This window comes from Ostrea edulis, chromosome 8 (assembly GCF_947568905.1).
Source record: "Ostrea edulis chromosome 8, xbOstEdul1.1, whole genome shotgun sequence".
NCBI lineage: Eukaryota > Metazoa > Mollusca > Bivalvia > Ostreida > Ostreidae > Ostrea > Ostrea edulis.
In genome coordinates this window covers 50,061,828-50,085,210 of record NC_079171.1, presented here as the reverse complement: position 1 = coordinate 50,085,210, position 23,383 = coordinate 50,061,828, and the positions used below count along the sequence as shown (strand labels likewise).

Sequence of the window (23,383 nt, the reverse complement as noted above, 5' to 3'; positions counted from 1 at the left end):
CAGGCCGTCCTACATTCAAGATGGTTTACGCAGCGGAAAGTTTCTGCACTGTTTCCACATCACTGAAACTAGTCGCCACCCGCATAGATTACGCACTACTGAAAGTACTTCACAACCTACAGTGTAGGTCTATGTAGTGCGGAAACCCCCAGACACTTATTAAAATGAATAGCTTACCCTTCTCTAAAATATGACATCATAATTGAAACAAGGATATGTACACACAGTAACACTTTAATATTAATTTTGTATAGTGTGATACTAAAATTTAGAAATGATTCAACAATGGTTTATGCAAAGCAATTATCTTAAAATGTATAAAACCTGAGATATTACCAACAACGAATTAAAACAAAACACACATATTTTATATACCATGTTTTTATCAAAGATTCAAATACTTTTATAAAGATTATTGAATAATAACATTCACAATCTTAAGTCTGGTTGAACAATATAGGATATGTACAACAGTACTAGTGTAGACAAAAATGATTCAGAAATGTGTGGGAGGCAAAATTGAAAAAAAGGGGTTACAAACATGCATCATTTAATTGATGAAAGTGAGGTAGTGCCAGAACAATTCAAACATATTAAGAAGACAATATCTTCCCATGTCCAGAGTGGATTAACCCTTGACCATGTTACCTCAAGATCAACAGGGATCATTTACTCCTTAGGATGTACCAGTATAGTGAGTTTGATGTCTGCCATGCAAATAAGTCTCAATACATAAAGGGGACAATGTAATACTATTTCCCGTTTGATTGATTGATTGAATGTTGTTTAACGTTCATCTCGAGAATATTTCACTGAAATGGAGACATCATCACTGCAGGTGAAAGGCTGTAAAATTTCGGCCTATGCTTGGCGCTTATGACCTTTGAGCAGAGAGTGATCTTCATCACGAAGGACCGCCCCTTTTCGTCGCCTTCTACGACAAGCAAGATGTACTGAGGACCTATTCTAACCCGGATCCTCATGGGATATGTCCCAATTGACCATTGCCAATTTTTACCAAAACCAATAGACATCTATTCCTTACGATGTATCAGTGTACATGTACCAAGTTGAAGGACTGTCAAGCAAAGTTTTCTTGAGATATTATGCAGAGTGTATTGACCTTTAACCATGCGACCCCAAAATCACCGGAGACCATCTACTTTTTCAGATGTATTAGTGTACCAAGTTCCATGTATGTCCAGCAGAGGGTTCTCTAGATATTGAGCGGACAGTATCTTCTTATGTCCAGATTAACCATGAGACTTCAAAATCTCTGTGGGCTATCTACTTCTTAGGATGTACCAGGGTACCAAGTTTGATGTCTGTCAAGCAAAGGGTTCTCATGATATTGAGCAGACAGTATCTTCCTATGTCCAGTTTGACCTTTGCACACGTGACCTCGAAATCACTACAGGTCATCTACTTCTTAAGACGTACCAGTGTAGGAAGTTTGATGCCTGTCAAACAAAAGGTTCTCCAGATATTGAGTGGACAGTATCATCCTGTCTAGTTTGACCTTTGACCAGGTAACCTCAAAATCACTAGTGATCATCTACTTCTTAGGATGTACAGGTGTACTAAGTTTTATGTGTGTCAAGGAAAGGATTCTCAAGATATTGAGCGGACACTATATTTCAATGTCCGGTTTGACCTTGATAGTTGACCATGTTACATCAAAGTCAATAGGGATAATCTGCTTCTTTCAATATACTAGTGCAGCAAGATTGATGTATAACGGACGGATATAAAATTCAAACTTGATCTGTAATTTATGACAAAGCAATGTTCTAGATATCAAATGTATATCTGCAACAACGGGGAAAAAGGTGCGTAAACTGATCTGACGGACAGATGGGCATAATGCAAACCTAAAGTCCCCGTATATTTTATCTGTAGGGTACTAAACACAACCTCTAAGAGATCGTAGCAAAGTGATTTGTAAAGAATATGTGACTTTGATTTAAGAATGCTCAATTTGTATGAAAAATGCAAACATTAGAAAATATATGCATTATCTTGACCTTTGACCCTAAATTCAAGGTCGGAAGAGTAAGAACCAGAATTAAGAAACCTAAGCTGAGTACCATTCATAGTATCAAAGATATTAATAACGATTGTTAAGCCGTTCTTGGCACACTGATTTTGACTGCGGATAACTTCGTTTACCTGATCAGGATATAGCTATCACGGTGGGTGTGATCGGTCAACAGGGGATGCTTACTCCTCATATACACCTGATCCCACCTCTGGTGTGTCCAGGGGTCCGTGTTTGCCCAACTATCTATTTTGTATTGCTTGTAGGAGTTATGAGATTGATCATTGTGGGGTATCTTCACCTTGCATTCAAGTCAAAACAAAATTAATTATAAGGGATGATAACTGGAGTTGACAAGAATTCAAAGTTCTATATCAGGTCACAAAACATCTACTGGATTTGAGAGGAGCTTAAACACCTTGAAATGTGTAAAATCTCAATGTTGGCTTTGACCTTTCATCTGAAAGTATGGCTTATGTGCAAGTGGTTCCATGTCTCCAAACACATTTATGTAAAAATATGGATTCAAACAAAGAACTGCAGACATTCAAGGGAAATAACCAGGTTTAAGGGTCTTCAGATCAATTCGATTGATCTCTCATTGATTATGTTTTGAAAATGAATTCATAATTAAAGGTTTTGTGTCTCTGTATCTTTCGATTTAATAACTAAGAATATCAATAACAAGTTGATTTTTAAAGCAAGTCAAGTCATTGTTTAGCAACGGTTTGATGGTCCTAGAATATATACTTAGAGAAAAGTAATAAAAAGAAAGATTGTAGTCAAAATTCAAGTATGTAGGTTAATGTAAGACTTATACGGTACCAATTTTGATGCATCAGATGCGCATTTCGACAAATAATGTCTCTTCAGTGATGCTCAACCAAAATGTTTGAAATCCGAAATAACTATGAAGTTTTAGATCTAAATATAGCCAAAAATAGCGTGCCAAACAAGTGGAGGCAAATTCGTCCAAGGATAAGAGCTATGCATGAGGGAGATAATCGTTAATTTTGAAATGAATTTCTAAATTTTATGACAGCAATTAAATATACATCCGTATTTTCAAGGTAGTAACGAAGTACTTAGCTACTGGGCTTTAGAGACATTCCACCAGCAGAGGCCTCGACCCAGGGGTCATAATGTAAAACTGATACGGTACCAATTTTGATGCACCAGATGCGCATTTTGACAAATAATGTCTCTTCAGTGAAGCTCAACCAAAATGTTTGAAATCCGAAATAACTATGAAGTTTTAGATCTAAATATAGCCAAAAAATAGCGTGCCAAACAATTGGAGCCAAATTCGTCCAAGGATAAGAGCTATGCATGAGGGAGATAATCGTTAATTTTGAAATGAATTTCTAAATTTTATGACAGCAATATCTGATTATTTGAAAATATCTATTCTATATCTGAACTCTATATGCTGCTCAGATAAACGGAGTTATCCGAATACTATTATGTTCAATACCTTCACCTTCCATACAACCAATGCCAACATAAACATGTCCAAACCATGTACAAAGACATTTTATTGTATATTACTCATTTCAATTATCTCATTTGCATGGCCTACTCTCGCATGCATATGTTAAGGTGTTCTACTTAAAATGTAGATTTTACATATTCAAAAATCTTGTACAATTACGTGAAACGAAGAGTGTTGGTGAAATAACCATAGTGTGTTTGAAAGGGCGTGTATTCGCCTTCTTTTAAACATAGCTGGGTATCAATTTATGATTTGCATAACCCCGTGTGAACGTTTAATAACTTATGTTTAAATCCAGTGTTTGTTTTGACTTTTTGAAAAAATATTAACTTCAATTTGATATAAATGATGGATTGTAGTAATGGATTGTATATTGATTTTGTTCTATCAGTGACCGGGCTAGTTTCCTCTGCTATTCTCAAGAAATTATCAAAGAAAGCAAATAATGTGAAAGAACAAATTCTGTCCAGGGATTTGGAAAACCATTCCATGTGAGTGAATTTTTATCTATTTCCTAGTTTGGGAATAATCCTGATCAATGTATATAACTAATAAACTATAGATATCTGCCCTCAAAATTACACACCCTCCCCATAAAACTCTCACATATAGAGGAATGTGAGCGTAAACCTAGCTGTACTCACATTTTAGGTGATACTGTTGCATATTTTTCGAATATAACTTTTTGATAAAGTCCGTACGTATGTACACGGCATGCCCAATAACTAGAGAAACTGTTTATAGAAATGATAAGATCACGTGGAACTTGTTGTTATCATCCATAAGGTTGATTACTACGCTTTTCAAGATTATAGTGTTTTGCAGTTGAAAATCAAAATTTCGTTCTTTCTGTATATCAAATTTGCTTTGAAATTTTTGCAATTCTGTATTCAGGCCCACCGAATTCATATTCCACAGTAAATATAGGCGTATTATTTTTTGTTAATCGGGACAAACTACCGATGAAAGCGTTGATGCTACAGAGGTATCAACAGTGTTGCTATATATCAGTATTTCATCAATTTGCAAAGCATTAAATGTCATTTGGTCAAATGCTCTCTGACAACTTTCATACAAATTGTCAGGCAGTTTTATATCCTGATTTTCACTACAGATTAATCAGTTTACATGAATACCGGTAGTGGTAGATCAGTGACAGAGCGTTTCGTTTCGTAACCTGTAGATCGTGAGTTCGATCTCCACCAGTACAACAGCTACGCGAAACTCAAAATGTTAAAATAGGTAGTGATTGCTCCTTCACCAAACGCTGAGCATTTACAAGTGGGAAGCACGGGTCTTTCCAATATTACATTAGAAACGAAGGCTCCTTGTTACGACAGGCGTTGGGGCGTCACAGAACCCTTAATGCTACGGCCTGAGCGCTAAGCATAGGTCTTAATATGAGTGAAAAAAAATCATCGACAGCAAATAAAATAAAACACCTAACAAGCCGTTTACATCAACAAGTTATAGTAATGTGACCAGTCAACTTTGGATGTTACTCACCCTAGGCACCTGATTCATCATCTGGTATGCCAAGAGATCAGTGTTGGTCCTTTTCTTATAGAAGTTCGCATCTGACATTTGGAGTAAAGTCATTTTTGGAAAGTGTATTTTTAATTTCTACGTTGAAGGAGCATTAGGGAATTGAAAAGGTAAACTAGGGTCGCAATTGTTTTTGAGTTACAATGTTCTAAACATGACCCTTTTGCACTGATAATGTATTCAATTAAACTTGATTTGTCTGTTGGTGTCAACACAATATAAATAACAGAAATCATTGCATAAAATAGATACACAATGTCTTCTAACAATACCGATAAAATGTTTTTATTTTGCAAGTAATGGAAGTAGATAATGACCTTTTTGCACTTGATATACGAAAACAAAATCTTGATTTAAAATTTTCAAACTTTCAAATCAATCCTATAAAAGTACAAAATTTTATGTGCGGCAAGGACGGACCTTTAACATACCAAGGGTTGGGTCAATCTTTAATCTGGGAACAGGTTGAACAGAACGATTCATTTAGTGTAGTAGTGCGTTCCATAGTCTCCAATTTAGAATATTATACCACTGATAACTGGCTTGCATTATCCCACGCTGCCTACAACAATTCACTTTATATAATTACCCCACAAATCGTTTTAAGTAGATTTGCAAAAAAATAGGTTTTTAATTTATCAATTTTCTTAAAGATAATTGTTCACTCTTTTCGCAGGTTATTTCAAAAACGCTGCTTAGATTTAATGGATAGAATGTATGAGGAGAATACGAATGACGCCATTGACCTGATGGATGATGAAACAGAAGTGTGGGGAATTCATTCCAGTCCGCTGACGTTCGCCTATGAAAACTTCATGTATGACATTGTTGCTCATACCTGTTCCCAGAAAAACATGAATAAAGTATGGTACAACAACTTGGCTCCAGACACATGGCCATTCATATGCGTAAGATCGTATGGTTTTTGTTTCCACAAAATGCCATAATTTTTCCGATAATTAGAAATAAACGCGGTTAGTGGTTGGCTTTGGAGTTCGAGGGAGGCAAATGATCGCCAATCTAGGCGACAGTCAAACTTGAGACGTTCGAATAACGTTGTGAGTGTCTGATCACTAGGTACCCAGGATCAAAGGCAAATGTACACGATTTTTAAAAACAAAAATACTGAAGTATATAATGAAAATTGTATCACTATATCATTTTATTGCTTTCAAACCTAGATAACTTGATATATTACTGCATAGATTGGTGACATCATTTGTTATAAGTTTGCTGTCAGGTTCAACGTTCACGGGTAGATGCAGGAGAAAATATTGCTTCAAATTTACCCAATGACACAATGGTTTAAAATAATGTCCAATCAATAATATCTACTTTGTGTGAGGGCTGATGGACCCCCTACTATATGTCTAGATGTGAGATCAACTGTTTAAGTGATCCAACAATTAGGGATATAGGAGACTTATTGGTTTCTGGTGCCTCTTGTATATATCAGATATGTCCATGTATAACTATGTGTAGTTGCACCAAAACTATGTAGAAAGTCACAATTTGCCTTGCATATTATTCATGCTTTTTATCTATCTAGTCTGTCGGAAGAAAACCAAGGAAGTTTTTCACTGCACCATTAACAAAATACATCTACAATTTTGTAAGTATATAAACAATTACAGTCGCATTATTCTTCATACAAAATAGGTCAAAAATGTTTCGTTTCAATGATGGTAAATGTATGTGTTGCATACAATATGGGGAAATCTCTGAAAAATACGGAATACATTTTGACTACTATATTCATGATATACTTCAAACTTATTGAGTCACAACATGTGCCAAAAGTGGAGTAAATCAAATGTGGATTCTTAAACAATTCTAAAGAACTTTTAATCAATTTGAAATCACAAAACTTTTCTAAAATCAATGAAATCAAAACATATGACTTTTCAACACTTTACACGATCATTCTTCATGATAAATTAAAGACTAGACATTTTGACATTGTTGACAATTATGTCGTCAACAAAAATGAAAAAAAATCTATATCTAGTAATTAGCCATTCAAATATTGCTATTCTGAACACTACTCTAATTTAACACACAAATGCTGTCTGACGTGTTTCATACCGATTGTTAAGCCGTTCTTGGCACACTGATTTTGACTGCGGATAACTCCGTTTACCTGATCAGGATATGGGGCTCACGGCGGGTGTGACCGGTCAACAGGGGATGCTTACTTCTCCTAGGCACCTGATCCCACCTCTGGTGTGTCCAGGGGTCCGTGTTTGCCCAACTATCTATTTTGTATTGCTTGTAGGAGTTATGAGATTGATCATTGTTCGTTATCTTCACCTTACATATACTATGAGGTCATCCATCAGTCTGTTGGAATTTCCATGGGCATGCATTGTTCTCCATTAGTAGCTGACCTTTTTAATAATCTTTTTAGGCAGAATTTATTGAAAAGGGTCTTCATGGTAAGCCACCAACTCGACATTTAGATATATCGACGGAATTGTCTCCATTAGCAATACTCATTTTCATTCATACGTCGATTTGGTACATCTCGGTGAATTCAAAGTTTAAGCCGTCACAGAATCTTCCACATCTGCTTCAAGCTTAGATATTTTGTTGAACATAGATGTTAACGGAAACTAACACCTCATCTTTATTACAGACAGAATAATTTCAGCTTCACCATCGCCAATTTCTCATATTAATATAGCAATATTCAATTTTCGCCTGCATATTGTGTTTAGGCCTCTCAGCTGATTCGATATGCAAGGACGTTTTCTAATTAAGATAAATTTTTCAATTCTGTAAAGGCTACTGACAAATAAGTGAATGCTACAGGGTATTCAAAAGTCCCATTCAAAGAAGGCATTTCGCAAACGATATAGTTATAACGAGCTAGTATTGGTATTGGGTCAATCGTTGTCTGACGTGTCCCATACTCATTGTTATGTCGTTCTTTACACACTGGTTTTGACTACGGATTTCCCCATTTACCTGATCAATATATGGGAATCGCAGCAGTTGTGGTTTGTTGACATGGGGTACTTATTCTCATTAGATCAAATCCAGTTCAAGGGTCCGTGTTTGCACAACTATAAGTTTTGTATGACTTAGAGGCTTGCGGGATTGATTACATTTCGTTTTCGTTAACTTTTAGTTAAAACGTTTTATATTTGGACGTATTTTAACAAAGACGTTTACGGCAGTCTAGCAAACTATCTATAAACTTCAATATGCTCATCATCAACTCTCCATAATTATGTAGCAATAATTTATTTTTACTTGTAACACGCAATTTGATTGGCGAATGAAAATGAAAAAAGTTTATATTGTATAATGTAACTTAGAATGGGGACACGCGTTCTTGACAACCGAAACTACTTCTTTTAATTTGCATGGTAACACCATCACCACAAAATGCCTTTGTTTCGCCATATTTTCGATGTTAAACAAGGCATATTTTTTACTTTTAAGTACATGGAGAACCAATGATAAAACTCGATACTAAATCTAATACAGCGATATCATTTGCAAAATAATGGTAGGCCTGTATCAGGTACTTGCAACTTTTCTGTTTCATCATAAAATATATTTTCACTTGGGATATTGCTAGATCCGCCTATCAAAGCATATATCTTTATTGCGCCATATATTACAAAATGTACCAGATAATGCCACAGCACATGAATACTGAGATTGATCACTATTCGTTATCCTCGCCTCTCATGGATTTACATGTGGATCGCATTCTGGTAATTGCTTACATTTTACCTTGTCGGATTTAATAGGCAAGAACCTACGTAGGTAGTGGTAAGTTTTAATTTAGCTGAAAACTTTTATAAAGTCAAACAACAACAGATCATGTAGCATTTTCTAATGGATGGCGTATTTTGTGAGATGTCAGGTTTAGATGCCCAGTTATCTATTTTGTATTGCTTATAGGAGTTATGATATTGATCACTGTTCGTTATCGTCGCCTTGTATGTATAAAATATGCATTTAGTGTCTCTGGTATTGGAGTTAGTATCGAGTTTTACCATAACTGTTTCATGTACTTACAAGGAACAAAAAATATACCTTGTTTAACATCGCGAAAAAGACGAAACAAAGGCATTTTATTTATTTTTGGCAAACTAGATCGTTAAAACGACCATAAAATTTGCAAAATGCTTACTTTAAACGAAACTGTTGAAATCCCTGCATCATCAATTTTGTCAGTAGTCTGCCTCGATTTAAAAACTATCCTATTTATGAATTTGCATGCTCTATTACATTTAAGAGATCAGTCATTTTTGTCATAAAGGTGATGTTCTTCAGTATGCTGATGATGTACAGTGCCTTTGTATTGACAAGTGTTAGTACGCAGTATTACGACAGATTCCTAGCGAGATTTCTGGAGTATTACGTCTATTTCTGGGGAGCTGGAGACTTGATAGAAGAGCTCATTAGTTGTTTTGTGAGTATTATCTCAACCCTAGAAGAGATCCATAATTAGTTGTGAATTTTTTAACTTAAGTTTCTATAGTTACAGAATTCTAGAATGTGTTTTTGATTTTCTACTTTTTATTCGAGATGTACATATGTATTTCTTTGTCACATTCTGTTTTATTTGTATTCGTGTTGTTTTACATCTTATTCAAAATATTTTCACTGAAATGGAGATGACACTAGCTTTAGCTGAAGTACCACTAATCTACAACTAAAATTTGAGACAATTATCAATTTGGCCTTTGGGTATTGGTGACATCTTAGCACCCAAACCACTCGGGAGTCTTGTCACTGTAACAACACATTGATATGGAACGCATGGAGTCTTATTGATTGATTGGATATTGTTTAACGTCCTTATCGAGATTATTACACTCATATGTAGTCATCACCATTGCCGGTGAAGGGTTACAAAATTGAGGTTTATTGTTTTGATAAATAATTTTATAATTCTATTTTCGGCATTTATGGTTGGGATAAAAAGTATTGCGAAAATAGAATTATAAAGTTATTCATAAAAAGTAAAACTTTCCTGAAACCCATATGCATTTGAAAGCGTTAATGCAATCAAAGTTCAATGGGATAATGATGTACTATTCATCTATTTCTATCGATTTTCAGGAAAAAAATACTCCATGCATATCCATGGGGATAACAAAAAGAATAGTTTCTCAGTAACCCGTGTTTGTCGTAATAGGCGACCGAATGGGGTGGTCCTTTGGATGAGACCGCAAAAAACCGGGTACCGTGTCACACAATTTTATATTTAGTTCGAACTGAATCTTATAATTGTATGGAGTCAGTTGCCTGAGTTTGTTAGAAGGTGTGGTTCTAGTGTATCTTTTGAACTAGCATACTTGCAGCATTGTTACTCAAATAATGTAAAACTTATACGGTACCAATTGTGATGCACCAGATGTGCATTTCGACAAATAATGTCTCTACAGTGATGCTCAACCGAAATGTTTGAAATCCGAAATAACAATGAAGTTTTAGAGCTATTATAGCCAAAAACAGCGTGCCAAAAAAGTGGAGTCAAATTCGTATAAGGATAAGAGCTATGCGTGAGAGAGATAATCCTTAATTTTGAAATGCATTTCTAAATTTTATAACAGCAATTAAATATACATCCCTATTTTCAAGCTAGTAACGAAGTACTTAGCTACTGGGCTGTAGAGACCCACGGAGACTAAGAGTCCACAGCAGAAGCCTCGACCTAGGGGTCATAATGTAAAACTTATACGGTACCAATTTTGATGCACCAGATGCATAAGTGATAGATAAATATGTATATGTTTATTTTTCCCAGTGATCTCGTGTGTATATTCTATGTATATGCTTTATATTATGTTATCTATTTTTTTATTCTCTCATTTATTTGTCTGTGAATATATTTTATACAGGTCCACAATGTAAACTATTCATTTGATACTAATTGTGCTATCCTAAGAAAATATAGAATTTATTATTCTTATTATTATTGTTATTATAATTATTATAGTGCAAAAACCGCAATGATGCCATTCAATATCCTTTCTTTTTTATGCAACAGGGTGGTTTAGAATTCAAATCCTATCGTGGTTTAAAATCTAGGATAAAACGGCATATATACGACTTTTGGAACATTGTCGATCTTATTTCCTATGTTTTGCTCATTGCTGCATTGTTTGTGCGTCATTTCTACCTATCAACATCGTTCACTATAGCCAGAAGGATGTTTTCTCTATCGCTGTTGGCCATGTACCTGCGTTTTCTGGAAGTGTTCCTCATCAACAGACATATGGGACCAACTCTTATAATGATAAAAGAAATGGTAATATTGTTGTTATTGCAGAACGTGATGTTTCAACGTAGTCCTAATGTAAGGAAGGTTTAAAGGCAATATAGTTTTTAAAATGGCTACTTAATATGATTGGAGGATTTAGAAAATGTGATATCCTAGACGTAGTATGGAAGGACGTAGAGATTGAGTGTCATTTAGGTACTATACACACACAAGGAACAATTTGGTGTCCTTTAATGTCAAATACAACAAAGGATTATCAGTTAAATATCATGTCGTTTAAAAGACAATTACACTAAGCTTTCATTTTATGCATGATGTATAATCTGACCTTTTATAATTAATTCGTATAAAAATAATACAACATTCATCATATGTATTGTTAATTTTTTTAAGTATGGATGAATGGTGAATATAATGACTAGCGATCAATCTCATCAATCCAATATGATTTATAAAACGCTTATTTTTTTCAGTTGAAGGATTTGCTGAGATTCTTGGTTTTGGCAGTTTTTGTTGTGTTAGGAGTAGGGATGTATTATCATGCCAACTTGTGGCCGGATCATCAGACAATTTGGGATGGATACTGGACTGAATGGAGAATCTGGAGAATTATTTATTATCCTTATTGGCAACTTTATGGAGAAGCCTACAATGAGTTTCTGGAAGGTAACATTTACTTCTCTCATTTCCGTATGTTTGTGCCGTATTATCTTCTCTCTATAAGTTTTTTTTCTGAAATAAAGATCGTTAGCGGTATTTTTATCTCAGGGATACCATTAAATAATTTTTTTATTCCGATGGAAAAGTGAAGATAACGATTATATATTAATCTCTCAAATATCATCATGAATGAAAAAATACGTGTAGAACAAGCACATACCTGTGGACATACCAGAGGTGGGATCAGGGACCTAAGAGGAATAATCATGCCCTGTGGACCGGCCACATACGCCTATTGGATTTTATTTTTGATTATGTAAATGAAGTAATCCATAGCTAAACTCGGTATGCGCAGAACAACAGTACTGTGTATAAAATAATGTACTTCGCATCTTACGACATCACATTGAAAAATTATGTCACAACGTATTGGTTCTTACAGTGTCGCGCATCGTTGGAAATCCACGATTGATTAAGCGTCTGTCCTCTCTCCACCATCCGTGGATCCATTCACTCGTTCTCATGAATATATATTCTAAAATATCGTCCAATCAAAGTAATCGTTATAGTAACGGAACTCTTATGTTTTCAAAGTTAGTGTTAACTAAACTTTGCTATCACAACAATTCTATACCGAAATTGGGCTGAAAGCGTCTTGAGTTGACAAATTCGCTTAGGGTGTTGCAAGAGCGCCCAATCAAATTGCCTAATGAGTTATTCGTGAGAGCAAGCGAATAACATGAATGAACCCCACGAATGATGGGGAAGAGAACGAAGCGTAATCGACTGTGGGTTCTGACGATGAGTGTCACAGGGGAAGTGTCATAATATTTTGTTGTTTTTATCTACCGTTCTCAAGTGATAAACTGTATACGTGTGAAAATTTCTTGTCAAATGTTTGTGAAATAGTTATATATTATACCTCTCTCTCTCTCTCTCTCTCTCTCTCTCTCTCTCTCTCTCTCTCTATATATATATATATATATATATATATATATAAAAATTGTATAGTATAATGTAAACATTATACGGTACCAATTTTGATACAACGGATGCGCATTTAGACAAATAATGTCTCTTCAGTGATGCTCAACCGAAATGTTTGAAATCCGAAATAACAATGAAGTTTTAGAGCTATTTTAGGGGAAAGCAGTGTGCCAAAAAAAGTGGAGTCAAATTCGTCTAAGGATAAGAGCTATGCGTGAGGGAGATAATCCTTAATTTTGAAATGAATTTTTAAATTTTATAACAGCAATTAAATATACATCCACATTTTCAAGCTAGTAACGAACTACTTAGCTACTGGGCTGTAGAGACCCTCGGGGACTAACAGTCCACCAGCAGAGGCCTCGACCCAGGGGTCATAATGTAAAACTTATACGGTAGCAATTTTGATGCACCAGATGCGCATTTCGACAAATAATGTCTCTTCAGTGATGCTCAACCACTCATATGTCCGTAGTTTGCTTCCATTTAGAAAATGACCATACACAGAATACTATGTTGCGTTTCGAATCAGCTGAGAGACATCGATATCATATATAGTTCATAAAGTAAAGTCGACGATGGATAAGCCGGTCATCTTGTTTGTCGTTAACATCTATAAGCATGTGTGGAAGACTTATTTCTTTTATTTCGAGTTTACTGGGATATTTTGAATCAATAAATGAATGATAATTTAAGAAATAAAACAACGTCGATACATATAAATGTCGAATTAAAGGTTACATGAAGATATATTTCTTCTCAAATAGAAGCCCTGTAAAAGATGCATTATGCAGATGATTTGATTTTCCCTTAACTGGATATTGTCATTGGATGCGACACATCCATTGGAAGTTTTTTAGATCAGTATGTTGAACAAAAATCAAATTTCATTAGCCCAGTGAAGAGATGTAATGTATGTTATCAATATCTAACAATAGACTCCGAAAGACTTGCTCCAGGATTACTGCTTGCATATTTAATATTGCTTCGTATTTGAAGTGAAGTCCGAAAGATATAATATAATCTCTTTTGATTAGTTAATCAATCCAAATCTTAAGTTGGTTCTCGATAAACTACTCTGAAAGAGCAAACATGAGAGTACACTGTAGGACACGCTTTGGCAGATCTAACCCAGTTTTATTTTTTTAAATTTATATTACGACTTTGTAATTTAAGATAACACGATATGAAGTTAATGCATTGTTTATTAATGCTGGCGTTGGATCTTACCGAATACATTTAATAAGTTTCGATAATGTTTGAATAAATGAAAAATATCTTCACCTTGCATATACCTGTTCGTTTCTTCAATCCGGGAGTTTAATCTTGATTCAGCCCTATTGACATTTTCAGAACGAAGCGCCAAAAGCATTACGTCACTATAGACACCGAGGTTTACAACCAATCGCACATTAGGCGCCAAACCGAGGGGCTATGATTAGTTTACAATCTGATCAGCATCAAGTTGCGTCGGTGTTCAGTGTTAGGTATACTTATAATAGTTTTGACTGGGCTCATATTTGATGAAGATTTATGATTTCATCTCATACATGTGGTGTATATTGAAAGTGAGATAAAGCATTAGCTTTATCACACGCCCGTTTGATAAAGCATTTTCGGTCCGAACTATTTTTGACACTGTCCCCACTTGGATGACCTATTTTGTGTTCATGCATACATGTATCGATGCATAAATAAAGCGTATAACTTGTTATTCTGTATTTATTTATAATTTCTTTCACAACAAAATTAAAATGATGTTGCCCCGACTGTCATAAAAATATCAACTCTATCAAAAACTAGATATATAATCTACTCAAGAATCACGATCAGAAAAAAAAGAGATTCACACATTAAGTCTATTATCATCGACAAGGAATCAACCGCCAACTGGAAGGCCTTAACTGGAAGGCCTAGTCGAAAGTACTTCGACATGCTGCGGTACCAAGCATTCAAAGCACAGTCTCTTTTCTCTGGAGTCATATTGAATGTAACAAATCTCAACAGCTTTACTTAATAAAGTGCCTGGGGAATTTCTCTCGCCCTCTGGTTTTTACAGATTTATAGGAGAATGAAATAGGTCTCCTATGTAGTGAATTTTACTATATATATATATATATATATATATATATATATATATATATATTATTTTTGATAAGGAGAAATTAATAAAATGACGTAGATTTTACGGGGTTTTGCGGGAAATATGTAAAGTCTCCCTATAAAATTAATTCAACAAATCAAAAGATTTTGTCATCCTTTCTCCGAGAGTGGAAGATATTATTGCTTCTTTCATCTTTTACATTATTCTAAACAAGAAACTACGATTTACCTTAACTTTTAGCAAAAACCCTTCCTCTACGCAATATCATTTAATTGTAACTTCCCCCACTTGCGTGGGATTTCATCTAGTGTTATATATATTCAGGAAAAGAACTATCAGACTGTTCAAATGTGACATCAGTCTGGCAGAATGATCCTTCCATAGAGCGTTGTCCTCAAGAAGACTGGACAGTGTCAGCCATTTCAGCAATTTACATGTTGTTTTCCAACCTCCTCCTGGTCAACCTCGTTATTGCCATGTTCAGGTAATTTATTTTCCAACCATGAGAGTGTTACCCGTTTCCGTCCACCTTGTCGTCATCCTATCATTCCGTCAGTTTTCGGAACTCTTTTTTGTTTTGCTTGTATATATGGACCAAGTAGTTGGCATACGAGGTCATATCCTTATATTGACAACTTGTAGATGGAATAGGAGTTTGATATTGATTGAGTTCTTTTCACAGAAGTTATTGTCTTTAGACTTTTAAAACTTAAAATTAATCACTGTATTGTGGACCGTTCAGTCTGGTGTTCTTGTAGGTGATAAGCACATCTTAGTGTGAACCTTTATAATAATAATTTAGAAATCTGGTGTGCAGTCTGTATAGGAGTAAATATGTTCGTCAAATGCTTCTGAAATATTTTTGATAATTATTTTTCTTTGATAGTATATAAGTCAATCGTGAATAAACATCGACTCTGCGCAAGTGAGGGATAGGGATCGTTAGGCTTTGCTGATTTTTTATGCAAAGTTCATCTTGAACTTTAATGACCTCATTTAAATAAATTATCTTCCCAATTCATGAGAACAAAAGTACAATTTGCTTTATTGCGTTTGTACTCAACGTTTAGACGCTCAAGGTTGGACGTCAGCAGGGGCATTCGTGTCTTACCGATTCAGCATCTAATATTTACATACAATATATATGATTATAAGTTCATTACGATGTGCAATTTTGCATACTTTAGGAACTATAGAAAACATCGTTCGTGATCTTTGATAATATATATTGATCATAAGCAAATATCACTATACCTGCTGGATAAGAAACACTGTTCTAATGAAAAGCGATTATAACGAACAGTGATATGTCTCATAAGTCCTATAAGCAATACAAAATAGACAAGTAGTATATACATAATAAATATTACTGTGATATATTTAGTTACACGTTCGAACGAGTACAGGAAAATTCAGAGAGATTGTGGCGGTTTCAGAGATACACCGTCATCATCGACTATCAATGGAGGATTCCTTCCCCAATCAATCTTCTATTCCTCCCCTATCGCTTTTATATCTACGTAAAGAAATATAGAGGTAAGCAATATTACGCATTCGTACATAATGTAGTCAAAAGCGTAGTACTAAGTAACTATACAATTATATTATATATATATATTGGCAAAATGTTCGGAACATGGCGAATTTCTGACACTTGGATCGCGAATTTGCTGCTTGTGGACGCGCACACGGGCCTTCAGTTTGTTGGTTTGTCCAAATTGTGGTCATTGAGATTTCGATACATTTCTATTTTAAAAAATGTATAATTTCTGCGAAATTTCCAGAGTTACAAAGGAGGAAGACTTTATAAAATTGTTTAATCCCAAACTCAATATAAAATAATTGTGTAAAATTGAAACTACATTGAACTGAACTCTGTAATTGATTTCCAAGTATTACATATATATATACATATAACCATACGGTGTGTATATGTATGTATATATTTATTCCATGTCGTTGAGTAATGAGTATTAGAATATCCTCATTTTTCTACTGTAGAATCTTGCAGCCGCAATCAAGTTGGAGAGGGAAACAAAGGAGATGATCCTCGTGATGGTGCCGTTGCATACAGAATTGATTTTCAGAAAATCATAGCCTTCAGGATATGTAACAAGATGTAGACACTGACAATGAAACATGTTTCTCGGAAGGTTTTTTGAACGAAAATTTAAGTTTAATTGAGAAGAAAAGATGAATTCGAGATCATAATAGACATTACAAAACAAAGTTTGACTTGATAAAATTGTGATTTTTTATCGTGGTAGGAAGTCATATCCCTAGGGTTCATTTATAGCGAGAGCACTGGGGATGTATCGTTAGTGTAATATTGAATCATGACTGATATGTTGATATGTAAAACTTATACGGTACCAATATTTCGACAAATAATGTCTCTTCAGTGATGCTCAAGCCAAAAGTTTGGAAATCCGAAATAACAGTAAACTTGTAAGAGCGAAAAGGAAAAACAGAGTGCCAATGATCTATTATATGTATTGTGTAGTAACTATTTTGGTTAGGAGTTATTCAGCGTGCATTTGTTTTCATTTGTTGATGTGTGTGTTTTATTCATTTATTTCATTATTTGTGGTTATTTTGCTATATAAAACAACGAGTTGCAGGTTATACATGTATCGTTGGAATAAAAATAATTTGTCTTGTTTAGTGACTCATGTGTGGAATACTATATTCATTTCGAATTCCTATATAAAGTACGATGAGATATGAATCAAGTATTAATCATTGTTTGGAGAGAACTACTGTGGTTATATGAATACCCGTGTATCACATTCATCACAACAAGAATCTTACAATCAGTGTAAATACAAGGACATCGTCTGTCACTGACACCAATTGTGAAAAGTTGACAGTTAACGTTTTGATAATGATAGTCCACCGAATAAAACAGTAAGATATATACTCATAAATAAAGGGTAAAACCAAAACCTTCCATACACGAACTTTGAGACTCACCAAAAGTGTGTCCACATTCAGTAGTGATTAATGACTTCGATGAATGACCTGCATTTTGACTTAGAGCAGTAATATGATTTTGACATTGTCACTAGCAGTCATATGGTTTTGACCTTGTCATTAGCAGTCATAAATTTGACTTTACCCTATGACTTTACATCTTGTACATACAATTAAAATTGATTGATTAATTGTATGTTGTTTAACGTCATTCTCCAGAATCTTTTAATCATATGGATATGTCACAATTACCGGTGAAGGGCTGCAAAATGTAGGCATGTGCACGGCTCTTACGGTCTTTGAGCAGGGAGGGTTCGTTATCATGCGACACCTGCTGTGACGATTTCTGGTCGTTTCGGCCATTTTTCAGTTCGGCCCCAAGTTTTTTCGGCCGTTAGTAGTTTCGGCCTAATGTCGTTTCGGGCCTAGTCGGTTCGACCTAACTTTTGAATACCTTTGTAGTACCAATAAATTAAGTCTTCTTTCTCATCTTAATATATCAAAATTGATATTTCTTTGTTTCGAAAACTGTTATATATGTCTTTGGTGTAAACAAGGAAGTCCACACCATCAAAGAAAATGATATGTCATTTACAGATTACATTACACAGCATGATGCTGATTAAATTATAAACCGGTACCATATGATGCAGTTATTTTTAAGGCACAACTATTTTAATGACAAAGATCATATTCTCATCTGCAAGTTTTTTATCAACATGAAATATACCCCAAGACTTTGTTTCCGTTGATGTTTTCAATATTCTGGCAATTAACATATTTTCGTTTTCAGAAATACGGATTGACAGAGAAACTAACGTAATATCACCTTTCAAAAATCTAACGTTCATTTCAAATGTTAATTTATTTGGGGGCTTATGTTTTAACGTGAATATTATATAGATTAGATGGACTTAGTGTAAAAATAAAACGCATGACATATTGATAATCATATTCTCCTTTCTGCAATTACGTGTAACTAGCTATATGAAAATGTACAGAGAGACAGTTTTTGGAATTCTTTTTCAAAATTTTCAGCAAATAAATTTGTGAATTGCACAGATTTACTGAAAATGGGGGATCATATTTCAATATCCATAGCTACCGCGCCGACCCAATATATTTCACATAGTTTGTTAGAAGTCAAACATCAAATATCCGCGACCCCCACTTGTTCTATCCAGCGAAAAACCTTTTGAATTTGCATGGAATATACAAGTTATACATAGATCATTGTACTATCCATACAGGCTTGTGGGATTTTTTTTCCTGGTTTTTTTTTTCCGGTTATTTTTCTACTCCCAACTATTTTTTCTTCAATTGTTTCATGATTATTTTCATTAGTATATGTATACATGTTTTTGAATCTCTTCTTTCTATATATTTTATCTTGTTTACATTATATAACTACATAAAATATTGTTTAATTAAATCAAGCAGTCCTGATAAACAATTTTTTATTGAATGATGAAACATCATCAAACTGCAGATTGAGCTTTTCAGAGCCTCCTGCTAACATTACTGATCTTTTTCAAAGTATTAGAGGGGGCATGTTGCATGTTGACTTATCCAAAATTCAAAAGTAAACAATAACAACAAAAAATTGTGCTTTTGTCCGAACTTCAAAACCCTAAATCGTGTACATGGGTGGGTGGGGGGTAACTAAAACTGCATCCCCCCACCTGATGATTTGTGAAGTGGGTGCATGGGTCACTACATGGATTGAATTAATAACTTTCAAGCATAAATGTTATATTGTTCATTGTTCTCACATTCCATCACTGCTACTATCAACATAGGTGGGGGACCCAATATATCTTTAATATCGTCAAAAATAGTGGGAGGGAACTCTCCTCTCTCTCTCTCTCTTTCTCTCTCTCTCTCTCTCTCTCTCTCTCTCTCTCTCTCTCTCTCTCTCATCGTCGCAAACCACGGGCTATTATTTCATTCTATTTCACAAACGTTTGTGAAATAGAATGAAACAATAACCCGTGGTTTGCGATGATGGTTTCATATACGCTATCGATCATTAACATTTTTCTAATTTCTATATTGAATTTTTTTTTTAATTTGGATGCATTAAAATAAGGAAGGCACAACTGAATCTAAAACATCCCGAGCGAGAGCGCGCGCGCGAGAGAGAGATAGCATTAGATAAACTTTTACAGGTATCCCCATAGCTATACCTAACATAGTACTTTTTTGCCTTTGGAATAGTATATGTGTGTATTATCTTCTACACATTGTGAGGACGTCCTCACTTAATAGGTTTGGTCGGCGAGAGAGAGAGAGAGAGAGAGAGAGAGATATCTCACATATGTTATCATTAAATATGTTAAACCCTTACAAAGAGTATTACAAAATTCTACAGCTAATGTTGTTGAGTATCCTATGCACAGCTAATTTACAAAACCGAAGAATTGGACATACGTAAAAGTGTGAACTCAGCTTCCCGGGAGGCCGTGACCGAATTTCAAGCATTAAAGCACGCGGACCTCGTGTATTACAATCAAGTTTTTACAACACTTCAGTATGGAATTAATCACTCGCATATCTGTTGATCGACTTCTTTATTTGTATACAAAGTTGAACACGTTACATTTATAGTAAAAAATAATTCATAATATGAATTTCTGATAGAAAAAAAAAATTATGTTCATCAGGTGAAAGATGGGATAAAGCTTTGTAGCTGAATGCATCGTTTACTGACAGTTCAAAAAATAATTGTACACGGGGAAAGTCGATGAAAAATGTTTTCTATCATTTTTTATAAGGTAAAATTAATAAAATTACGTAAATTTTAAGAGTTTTTGGAAAAGATTAAGTTCTCCCAATAAAGTAATTCAAGTAATAATTAAGTAATTCAAGAAATTAAAAGATTTTGCCATTTATTTCTCCGGGAAAGAAAGAAATCATTGCTTAACTTTTTTAATCGTTTAGTACATTTTTTCTAAACAAGATACTGATCTCACGGTGGGTATCAGGGACTAATTTTTTAGACAAGGCAGTCTTCTTGTGTATTCGAAATACACATACACCGTGTTCACGGACATTTTACACCGTGTGTTGGGGAATACTCGTGGTCTCTACTGTAGATTTTATTATCAACATTATTGTATTCACCCGTAAATTACTAACTGAACCTAACATACACTAACTACTCAAATAATAACATATCAGTTTACAGCGTACAATGCCTGGTCATGAGTCATAATTGTTTATTTTTTCACTAAATATATTTCATTGAAAAAATACCTTTTCGAATAAAGTTAGTGTAGTATTACTTGTAGCTAATTTTTTATAAATATACTAACAAAAAATGCACAATTGTTTGTAGTGTCTTCACATGATTTCAAAATGATTTTTAATATCTATAGGTTTTGCGTCGAAATCACATGTCAAATGCTAAATTGAAATTTTACAGCACAAATTTGTTGAGAAATCATTATATTTCGGGGTTAAAAGTTTGCCTTGATGATTTCAAAAACTATTCTCAATGATCATGGTATCAAAATTTGCCAAATATAATGGAAAAGAAAGTTCGAACAATTTTGCATATATTTCATAATCTTTTCTAACACTACGTCTACCTCCAATTATTTCCTCATCATACAAAATTTACTCTTCATTAAAGTCTCATAAATTCAATACACATCTATATTAACAAAAACAACATCACATTGTCGGTATTTTGTAGCTTACGAAACTTGGGCCGAAACGACTTGGTATCTGAGGCCGAAACGACAAAAGGCCGAAAAAACTTTAGGCCGAACAAACCTAGGGCCGAACTGTAAAAAGGCCGAAACAACTTGCATCGGCTGTGACACGGGACCTTAGTTTTTGCGGTCTCATCCGAAGGACCACCCCACTTAGCCGTCTTTTACGACCAGCAAAGGATGCCAAGGATCTGTTCTTAACCGGATCCCCAGGGGATAATCAATAATTAACGTTGCCAGCACAGAAAGCAATGTCCCATATAGGCGCATATTTCAGTAATAAAACTAATTATATATTGCTACCGGCATTTAAATCAATGATTCAATCATTTTCAATACATACTAAATGAATTTATTTGCAGATTCGTATCAGTTGAAAGCGATTTTCGGTCGAATTATTAATTTTAGATCAATGGTATATGTATATTTTTGATAAATCGAAGCATGTACAATTTTTAACTTCCCTCTGTGCTGTTTTTCATTCAAAAATTGAATATACATATTGTAAAAGCTGCTTATATAACTTGTACATCATCTAAAGTTCTACATAACATGAATATCAGGCGTTGTGTTCGAACAAGTCTAATCTCTATTTCGGTCCCTCGCGTTTAGAACTACATGTAGTGTTGTCCGCAATGCTTCTGGGTAAAAATGTCGCAGTCACTACAAGGGCGAAGACACGCTCGATGTAAACAGTGTACGCGTCATATTAGCTGCGACTTTCTTATCAAACCATGTAATTATTCACAACAAAAGGTCCGAAAGTACGCTGTATGCAGAGACTTGTCTGGAATTTGAAAACGTCTGTTGTACTTTCCAAACTATTGATATGTGTTATATATGGGGTTGTCCATGAAGTATACTGCAGTGATTGCGACATTTTTACCCAGAAGCATTGCGTACAACACAAATAATTTCTCACCTGGTATTCTATATCGCCACCTTTATTTGCATTGTGCGCTAATTTATTAATGATGATAATGTAAAGCTTATACGGTACTAATGTTGTTGCACCGGATGCGCATTTTGACAAATAATGTCTCTTCAGTGATGCTCAAGTGAAATGTTTGAAATCCGAAATAACAATAAACTTGCTAGAGCTATTTTAGGGAAAGACAGAGTGCCAAAAAGTTCAGTCAAATTATCGTCTAAAGATAAGAGCTATGCGTGAGGGAGATATTCCTTAATTTTGAAATTAATTTCAAAATTTTATCACAGCAATTAAATAAACATCCGTATTTTCAAGTTAGTAACAAAGTACTTAGTTACTGGGCTGTAGAGACCCCCGGGGACTAACAGTTCACCAACAGAGGCCTCGACCCAGGGGTCGTAATGTAAAACTTATACGGTTCCAATTTTGATGCACCAGATACGCATTTTGACAAATAATGTCTCTTCAGTGATGCTCAACTGAAATGTTTGAAATCTGAAATAACAATAAACTTGCTAGAGCTATTTTAGGGGAAAAGAGAGTGCCAAAAAGTTCAGTCAAATTCTCGTCTAAAGATAAGAGCTATGCGTGATGGAGATAATCCTTAATTTTGAAATTAATTTCAAAATTTTATCACAGCAATTAAATAAACATCCGTATTTTCAAGTTAGTAACAAAGTACTTAGTTAC

The 23,383-nt window shown here is 34.6% G+C and overlaps 1 protein-coding gene across 3 annotated transcripts in view; it reads left to right on the top strand.

Annotated features, from left to right (window-relative positions):
• LOC125661865 (transient receptor potential cation channel subfamily M member 2-like) overlaps positions 1 to 17,735 on the top strand; it is a 49,614-nt gene extending 31,879 nt beyond the window's left edge. The window contains exons 14-22 of one of the 3 annotated variants that reach the window (XM_048893989.2): positions 3,922 to 4,021; positions 5,752 to 5,983; positions 6,625 to 6,687; positions 9,352 to 9,504; positions 11,089 to 11,349; positions 11,796 to 11,988; positions 15,398 to 15,557; positions 16,458 to 16,609; positions 17,075 to 17,735. In XM_048893989.2, coding sequence (XP_048749946.2) covers positions 3,922 to 4,021; positions 5,752 to 5,983; positions 6,625 to 6,687; positions 9,352 to 9,504; positions 11,089 to 11,349; positions 11,796 to 11,988; positions 15,398 to 15,557; positions 16,458 to 16,609; positions 17,075 to 17,196 — 1,436 coding nt within the window. In that variant the 3' untranslated portion in view covers positions 17,197 to 17,735. Of the gene's footprint in view, positions 1 to 3,921; positions 4,022 to 5,751; positions 5,984 to 6,624; positions 6,688 to 9,351; positions 9,505 to 11,088; positions 11,350 to 11,795; positions 11,989 to 15,397; positions 15,558 to 16,457; positions 16,610 to 17,074 lie in introns of those variants that run through there. The other 2 variants (XM_056146376.1, XM_048893990.2) reach the window with 2 other exon arrangements.
• The last annotated feature ends 5,648 nt before the right edge of the window (positions 17,736 to 23,383 follow it).